The 9,359-nt window shown below is 37.8% G+C and overlaps 1 protein-coding gene across 2 annotated transcripts; it reads left to right on the top strand.

The window, feature by feature from the left end:
- Positions 1-1,387: 1,387 nt before the first annotated feature.
- Positions 1,388-7,666, top strand: LOC136229281 (probable UDP-N-acetylglucosamine--peptide N-acetylglucosaminyltransferase SPINDLY). Of its 2 annotated transcripts, XM_066017969.1 has the most exons (12): positions 1,388-1,728; positions 1,993-2,209; positions 2,321-2,413; positions 2,500-2,601; positions 2,746-2,913; positions 2,999-3,087; positions 3,871-3,992; positions 4,162-4,343; positions 4,576-4,860; positions 6,085-6,232; positions 6,329-6,697; positions 7,531-7,666. In XM_066017969.1, exons 1-11 carry the CDS (start codon positions 1,526-1,528, stop codon positions 6,676-6,678), a joined length of 1,959 nt encoding a protein of 652 aa, XP_065874041.1. In that variant the 5' UTR covers positions 1,388-1,525; the 3' UTR covers positions 6,679-6,697; positions 7,531-7,666. The 2 variants fall into 2 exon arrangements, with proteins under 2 accessions (XP_065874041.1, XP_065874036.1); XM_066017964.1 differs by lacking the exon at positions 7,531-7,666 and having other exon boundaries at positions 1,389-1,728; positions 6,329-6,871.
- The last annotated feature ends 1,693 nt before the right edge of the window (positions 7,667-9,359 follow it).

Below are 9,359 nucleotides of genomic sequence, written 5' to 3'. Positions count from 1 at the left end.
CCACCATTATCCTTCATCCATTCAAATGGATCTATCCGAGGTAGATGTTAAATTCCCTCAAAACTTTGACAAATACAGTCACATCTCTACCTTGAAATGCTCCTCATAGACAATCATCTCATTGGTCTTCGCAAATCGAGGAAGAGTGGACAACTCTTATGCCCTCCCAATCCGATAGGCTATAGAGGGTGCCACTAGATTTTTACGGATAATGTTAGGAGCTTTTCGCCTCTCTTCAAGGTCAAACTGGGAACCATTAGACCCAAAACCCCCAGGCCCTCAAGGCCAAACCTTCTTCTGCATGTCCTCGTACAGGCTGACGAGCGTATGACCAGAGTTTATCAAATTATCGAGAACTACAACCTCTACTTTCACTTTATTGGAGCGGACCTCGGTCTCCGATCACGGTAGGAAGGGTTTCCTTTTTACCAATGGTGGTTTTCTGGCTGTTGACTTCACCTTCTTTCCTTTTGTCGGCTGATCACCCTCTAGAATAACCTCCCCGACCTTGACCTTTTTCCTTTTCCTCCGCCTTACTCTGCTAGTATCAATGAAGGTCGAATCCTTGAGGACACCGCCTAATAGTCCTATTTTCTTCCTACTAGCTTCATCAGGCATACTCGCGCAACGGACAATGAAGCGCCAACCACATGAAAGCATGCGAAAAAACCCAAAATTTAAGAGTAAAGGAGATGAGACTGACCTCACTTTTTTAGCGACCACTTGTTTCAAACAAGGAAGGCGACACTACTCCGATCAAAGGGCTCTTACCACAAACGAAGCTGCTACAGTAGTATGGTTTTATCTTCTCTCTTTTTGGCTTTTCTTACTCCTAGGAAAAATTCGAAAATGGCGAAATTTTTTCCCCAGACAAATTCAATCATTCTTATAGATAAAAGGGTGGGAAGCTGGATAGTCATGCTATTTATTACCTATAATAGTAATTTGAATCTATGTGTATCACTCTGACACAAAACTTTAATATGCCTTTTAATTGTGCGTCTTTTAGAAGCATACCTCACTTAAAAGTCACAATAACTAACCACCTCAGAGTAACACGTGACGCTTACACAAATCACTGATATTGGTGATCTATCTATTTATAGAAAGGTTCATTAATGGTAAGAAGTTTAAAGTCTATGATGCCCAACTTCTATAAATAAAAAAAACTAGTTAACGGTAAGGAGTTCGGAATCTCTATGTGTACCACTTTGTGAACAGAAATTCACTTTCCCATTAGTTTGTAAGGAATTTATCTCAAGCTTTATCTTAATATGATTGATTCCTTTGATTAATTTTTTTTAAGTGTAAAAATAAAATCAAGTATGCAACACATGAGATATAGTTTTTCCCTAAATAAAATCAAGTATGAAAGACATAAGATATAGTTTTTCCCTAAATATCTATGTGGAAAGACCTAAAGAAACGACCGACCCGGACGGTGAAGAGCCTACTCAGGTGATCTTCTAATTTTTTTTTGGAGTCGCCCTTCTCCCGCGATATCTCGCAACTCGAGCCACCAAAAATGTCTGAACCGGAGCTCCAGCAGCAAGCTACGCCTTTGCATATTAAGCCAGAACTCGACACAACAGACAATTCTCTGGATGATGCCTCTAATTCCAGGACATCACAGTCTTCCAAGGTCGTCGTCATGGCTGACCTGAACGCCAATCCTCCTGATATTGACGCCAGTGATTCTGTCTTCCTGTCTGTCCCAGCCCTCACAAGGTTCACACTGAAGTCTTTTGACTTCTTCATTTCCTTTATTTTCATTGTCAATAGAATTAGTGACTTGAATTTCGTTTAGTTTTCATTTTAGTTTTCCATTACCGGGCAATATCACGTTACTTGTTTTGAATTAGAGCATAGTAATTTATTAGAATAGTGTTCTGAATTTAAGTGCCAAGTTATTCTTGTGGCGTTAATTTGTTCCGAGTGAAGGAAATATAATTTTGCTCTATGATGAAGTTTAAACTAAGAATTGGCATATAGGTCGGTAAATGATGAAACTCAAGATAGAAGTAGCTTAACCTGCAAAGATGGCGATACTGTGGAAGTTGAAGGTAAAAGAATGAATAAACTGGGGAGATGTCGTTCAAGAAATAGTAAGGTAGATGGGTGTCTTGATTATGGACCTGATGTGGATGCTGATCAGCCTGGTCAAGGTCCTATCTCTTCTCGTGAAGAAAAAGTCAGCAGCCTTAAAACTGTAAGTCATCCCTCCTACATTGTCAATGCTTAACTTTGATCCAAAAATTGTGTGCTCTCCTTCATTAACTGTATATACCGTTTAGTTTGATATTTTCTTGCACACTTTTAGGGTTTGGTGCATGTAGGAAGGAAGATGCCCAAAAATGCTCATGCTCATTTTATACTTGGTCTAATGTATCAAAGGTTGGGTCAACCAGTGAAGGTAGATTTTTAGTTGAGTCTATGTATTTTGGTTGATAAGTTCATAAGTGAAGTGTTTGTTTCATTTGGCCTTCAACATTCTTTTAGGCAGTTTTTGCTTATGAGAAGGCAGAAGAGATCTTGCAGCGCTGTGAGCCTGAGGTCGCTAGGCCTGAGTTACTTTCACTCGTTCAACTTCACCATGCCCAGGTGCAGTATTGTTTTACAGCTTGTTTCATACAGTTGGTGTTTTACATCAAGTTTGAATGTTTTGGGATTCCAGTGTTTGGATTTTTTTTTCAAATATAGTAGGATTCTGTTGGTTGCTAATTTCATATTGTTTGTCACGTCCAGTGTATTCTTCTTGAACATTCGGTTGATAATAGTTTGGATAAAGAACTTGATGCTGAAGAGCTTGAAGATATCCTTTCTAGATTAAAGGATACGTTGCAAGCAGATATGAGGCAAGTAGCTGTTTGGAACACTCTGGGCCTGATACTTCTCAAATCTGGTCGACTGCAGGTAAGATAGCATGGCCGTTTCTGTTGTTTATGATTGTGATTTTCTATTGTTATAGTCTGACATTGGCTTCATATTTCCTTTTTAGAGTGCCATCACAGTTTGGTCATCCTTGTTGGCGATTGACCCTAATAACTATGACTGCCTTGGGAACTTGGGCATTGCATACCTCCAAAGGTAAGATGATAACAAAGTACTTTTCGTTCTGTTTATTGATGTTGTGAGTCTAGGTAGCCACCAGCAGACTCCACTGGAAAATAAAAGAAAAAAAAATCAAGTTTTAGAATTGATATGTGATGTTGTTTGTGAAAGCAAGAACCAGAAGTCTTCTGAATCTTCCATATAGATTTAGGTTTAATGAATATAAAAAGCTACATATCATATCATATAACATAATTTCATATCTCAAACATAAGATCTTATACCATCAATGATGATTTATGATTTATCATACAATTTTGTTAATCAGCAAATTCTGAATTATGTGGGGTAGTCTCAGGATACATTTACGTTTTCTTTTATAAGATCAAGCTCATTGTTTCACACCTCTATAATTATTCTCCTAATAAAGTATCTGTTTCACTGATAAGAGTTAGGAGTTGTCACCTTAATCAGTAAGCTGTTGTAGCAAAGTTACATAAACTTTATCAAAATGTGCCTTTGATGAGAAGGATGTCGAGTGATTAATATTTTTACTCTCATCTCAACTTATCCATCTTCATTTGCTTGTGGTTATTGTATAAATAAATTAACATGTTGTATTGTTTTTGCTCTTGGAATTATTTGTTATTGTTGCCATGATTGGTCCTTCCTTTCTGGGTGCCTTTCAAGTAGTGGTTCACATGTCTGGATCAATTTGTATTATTTTATTCAGTGAAGAATCGACAAACTTATTATGATTTCAGCAATATTTTGTGGAGATTTTAACCATTAGATTTAACTATCTAATTGATCTTGCAGTGGAAATTTGGAGCTATCAGCAAAATGCTTTCAAGATCTGATTCTCAAAGATCAAAATCATCCTGCTTCCTTTGTCAACTATGCTGCTCTTCTTCTTTGTAAATATGGTTCAGTTATTGCAGGTATTGTTTGTGAGTTTGGCACCGTGGTACTTGAACTCTTCCTTCTGATCTTTAGCCTATATCCTTTGCCCCATGAATCTCCTGAGGTGTAGATGGCTGATACTGCTAATCATAGTATATGATTAAGAAAGTTGCATGACTACAACTCTTCCTACCTATCAATTCTCAGGTGCTGGGGCAAATGCTGATGAAGGTGCTTCTATAGATCAAGTTGAAGCTGTAAATGTTGCAAAGGAGTGTTTGCTTGCTGCACTGAAAGTAGATCCTAAAGCATCACATACATGGGCAAATCTTGCTAATGCATATTACTTGAGTGGCGACCACAAAAGTTCAAGCAAGTGTTTGGAGAAGGTGCTCTTGGTTCATTCCTACAGTCATTTATTGCTTCTTTGTTGAGGTTGTTCATTGATTTCCTTGATCTTTTGATGGGAAAGCTTATTCTTTGCCTTCTAAAGCAATGAACAACTATAATTTTCTTTTATATCTGCAACTTCTGTGGCGGCATGTATTTTACCTTCGGAATTCTTTCTGCTCTTACTTTTAGTTGAGATTGTTGTCTTTTCCTCTGTCAATTGCATTTCAGTCAGCAAAATTGGAACCCAACTGTATGTCAACTCGGTATGCTGTGGCAGTCCACCGAATCAAGGACGCAGAAAGGTCTCAGGATCCCAGTGAACAGCTATCATGGGCTGGAAATGAAATGGCTTCAATATTGAGAGAAGGGGAATCTGTGCCTATTGAACTTCCAGTTGCATGGGCAGGACTTGCCATGGTTCACAAGGCCCAACATGAGATTGCAGCGGCATTTCAAGCTGAACATAATGAGTTGACAGATGTTGAAGAACGTGCTCTCTACAGCTTAAAGCAGGTAAGTTGTGGGTGAGAAGGGGGATCCTTTTACCTTTGTAGGTAGTTCTACTTAGCTTTACCATGCCATGTGCTTGGCAGAGAAAATTATGCCTATTCTACTCCTAACTGAAGGCAGAAGTTTAGATTTTATTATAATCACACACACATAATGATAAGGTTTTGATAAGTTCATATAGAGAGGGGTGCTCTTAATTACTTTATGATAAAAGCATCTTAAGAAGAGAAAGAAAGGAGGGGAGAAAATGATGAGATCCAGGGTTTTTAGGGTTGAATTTTTTATCAGTTATTGTTGACAATCATCTATGTTGTTAGTTTATTGGGTTAAGGTGCAAAAATACCCCTAACGTTTTGGGTCAGGAGCAATTTTACCCCTAACGTCTAAAATGGTGCAATTTTACCCCTAACGTTGGAAGCCAAGAGCAATTTTACCCCTAACGTTGATAATTTGGGTCAATTTGAGAAATAATTCATCAAACTGTCTTCTCGGTCATGAATATTGTCATCTACACTTCACACGTGCGTCATTTTATCAGTAACAAATCACAAACATATGTTGGGATGTGAAAAAAATAAACAAAAAGAATACTGTCTTTTGTACGAATTAGACAAAAAAAATTCAAAAAATTCACCGAATTTATAAATTTTAATCTCCAATTCTATTATTATATTACAAAAAACATGAAATCCTTTTTTTAGAACGAATTGATATGCAATTGGTGCAAAATAAAGAATAAAAATATCTGTGTTTTATAATAGTGTCTGAAATTGACCAAAATCATCAACTAGGGGTAAAATTGTTCTTGGTTACAAACGTTAGGGGGTAAAATTGCACCATTTTAAACGTTGGGGGTAAAATTGCTCCTTACCTAAAACGTTAGGGGTATTTTTGCACCTTAACCCTAGTTTATTTATCACTGAGTTATTCGTATTCTGCATCCTATGTGATAAAAGGAGGGGAGAAAATGATGAGATCTAGGATATTTAGGGTTGGATTTATCAGTTATTACTGAGATCATCTATGATGTTACTTTATTTATCACTGAATTATTCGTATTCTGCATCCTATGTGGTGTATTTATACAAACTCTAGTGATGAGAAGGGGGGAAATTGAGTTCAAAATGCACAAACTTTACCTTGCTTCATCATTATACTGGTTATTGACATATTATCTTCCACTTATCGACATTTTTTTTGCTTCATATTCACATATATATAAATTAGGCAATAGCTGAGGAACCAGATGACGGGGTGCAGTGGCACCAACTTGGCCTTCACTATCTCTGTTCCCGACAATTTGGAATGGCACAGAAGTATCTTAAGGCTGCAGTTGCTCGTTTTCGGGAATGCAGTTATGCATGGTCAAATCTTGGTATGTTCAGATTAATGACACTGCACATCATTTTGCCTGTTGGAAGTTGATTTTTCTTTCTTCAGGACTTGTAATCAAGTCATTTATACTATTTAGGTATCTCACTTCAACTATCAGAGGAATCATTGAGAGCTGAAGATGTATATAAGCAGGCTTTGGCATGTGCAGCATCTGAACAAGCACATGCGATACTTTCCAATCTGGGGAATCTCTATCGGCAGCAAAAGCAATATGAACGTGCCAAGGCAATGTTTTCTAAGGCGCTAGAACTACAGCCTGGCTACGCTCCTGCATATAACAATCTTGGTCTTGTTTTTATAGCTGAACATCAGTGGGAGGAGGCCAAATTCTGTTTTGATAGAGCTCTTCAGGCAGATCCCTTACTGGATGCAGCCAAGTCCAACATGATTAAAGCTGTGGCTATTTCTAGATTATGTGTCGGCTAGTTCTTGTGTTTTTTTCCAGGTAGGTAGCTTTCTTCAACCCCGAATTACAGTGAATTGTGTATATAGTTTATTAGCACTAGGCACTAGGTATTGTTTAAAATAGGAGTTCGGTAAGTTACCATATCAGCCTAATTCTGTGTATCATAATGCTCAATTTTGGTAAGGGAACTGTTGTTCATTGTGGATTTGGTCATATGGTGTCATTTTGAATTATGAATTTGACAAGGTGCATGTTCTCCGAGTGTACCTGATTAGGTGGTCCATTAATCTCATTTGTTACTGTTCCTCAGCTTCCCAAATCGAAGTGATTTTGGCGCAACGGTAAACTTTGTTATTGTGTGACTGAGAGGTCACGGGTTCGAGTTTTAGGAGCGGCCTCTTGCCAAAAAAAAAAAAAGGCAGAGGAAGGGTTGCTCCCAATACACCTTTGTGGTGGAACCCCTCCCCAGACCCTCGCTGAGCGGGGACGCGTAGTGCACCGGGCTGCCTTTTAAGAAGAATATACTTATAACTAATAATTACGTTTTATTGATGCAGAATAGTTCTATGCACTCACTGCATATGCCACTCATCTTGTCAAGGTTCAAGGATTTGTGGTTTCACATGTATTCGTGTTAAAACTGCTCACTGTTACTTTTTTTTTTTTTTTCTTCCACAAAGTGCTGCCACTGGTGACGTGTCACCTGATTTGAAAGTTTTGGCTTAAAGTCAGTGGCAATTACGTATACATAATAATGTGTATTATATAATTAGTTTCTAGAGTCGTGGAGAGAAGTGGAGCATATAGAAGAGGCTAGAATGTTATTGAAGTGCAATTATGCCTAACCCTTTTTAAGTTTGAAATTGTCACAGGTTAAACCTGCTTTACCTCACATCCTGATAGACCATTATCTTCTCCTGTCACACAGTTGCATTGATTTAATGGCATTAACCTTAGGATCCATGACTTTGCTAAAACCCAGCAGACCCCTTGGCATTACCAACCATCGTACATACCGTGCCTGTCAGAAGGTCTTAAAACCCTTGTCACTACTTAAGCTTAAAGACTTGACTAAAAGCTTCGTCATTTCAAAGTCCTGCGATTTATCGGCAGAGGGCATGGCTGTGGCTATGGCTATGGCCATGGCCTGTACTGTGTTATCTTCCTTAAGTTGCAATTCTGCAATGGCTGTGCAACAGATAGCAGATGTTGCAGAAGGTGATAACCGTGGTCTACTACTTCTAGCACCCGTAATTCCGGCTATTTTGTGGGTGGTATACAACATCTTTGAGCCAGCTGTGAACCAAATTAACAGAATGAGGAGTGATAAATAGGATTGGGTATGGATTGCTTTTGTTAGTTATTGTGGTTTCGGCAATTACACTGTTAATCAAGAAGCTTTTCTTCTTTCTTCTTCCACATTTACTATGTTCTTCATTTTCTTCTTCTTCTGAGTTGATAATGGCAGCAACTCGAATGGATTAATTAAGTCCGTTTTTGTTTATCCAAGAGAAAACCGCTAGAATTGATTAAATGAGAGATGAACTTGTGAACAAATGAAATCTGTTATTGATTGATGCTGGAAAAGTTTACAGGTGTGTTATTACTATAACAAACTATATTGCCACATCAGCATACTAAAATGCTATCAAAACAGCATATAATAACTCCTACGCCCTCTCAAAAGATGGAAAATTTACAAAACTAATCCAATGGGAGACCATTTACACTTTTGGATCCATTTCAATATATGTTATCAAATTATACATTTACAATATATGTTTTTCAAAAATATCTCTAATATCTAAAATTCTCGTTGATTTTCAACACCATGTAATTTTTTTATTGATTGTAAATACATAATAATCAAATACAATTGGTAAATTATATGTAGTTGAAGTTAATTTTAAGTTAATCGAAATTTTCAGTTCGCAATTTATAATTACTACATAATAGTAATTTAACCTAGTTTTCTTCACTTTGCATATTGCCAACTGCAAATCTCCTAGTCCAATTGCGAACTAACTTTTAACATTATTATTATTATTATTATTTCGCAGTTTGAATAAATTGCGATCCAGTTGATAAAACTGCGTTTCACATTTTAGGAATTGTGAACTACCTATTATGGTTTAGTTGTTTTGCAATTGCCAAAATGAGCACTAAGTTTGTCAAAATGCGAAGTTAATTCAACCTAGTTTTCTTCACTTGTCATATCGCCAATTGCGAACCTACTAGCCCAATTGCGCTAGTGCCTTGGAAGGAGTCTGATGGCTAAGGAAGAACATGATATATCCCTACGCTTGAAATCAGCCACCCGCAATGCGAGAGCATCCCTCTCATTGATCATAACCAGTCAAGGTCGCAACATTCTGGCAGAGGCATGCTCAAGCTCTCTCTCTCTCTCTCTCTCTCTCTCTCTCTCTCTCTTGAGTAGCTTCCTCATTGCGAAGCTCGACCAACTCCATGTCCTTACTTTGTATAGCCTTATAAGCTCGATTACACGAAGAGTGTCAGCCCCTGAAGCTTAGTTACTTATACCAACAGTTGTCATTGCTTCGCCTAAAGGTTTGCATTCAGCATAGACTACTCCAAGGACCGTTGCTGAACCACAAGAAGCTGGTTGCACAAGTCATCCTCTATGATGCTGCAACCAGCAATTGTACACTTAAGGTAAACACCAACTCTCACCCCCCTCTTT

This window comes from Euphorbia lathyris, chromosome 1, assembly GCF_963576675.1.
Source record: "Euphorbia lathyris chromosome 1, ddEupLath1.1, whole genome shotgun sequence".
In the NCBI taxonomy this organism is placed as follows: Eukaryota; Viridiplantae; Streptophyta; class Magnoliopsida; order Malpighiales; family Euphorbiaceae; genus Euphorbia; species Euphorbia lathyris.
The sequence above is the reverse complement of the archived record's forward strand: the minus strand, read 5'-3'. Positions and strand labels throughout refer to the sequence as shown.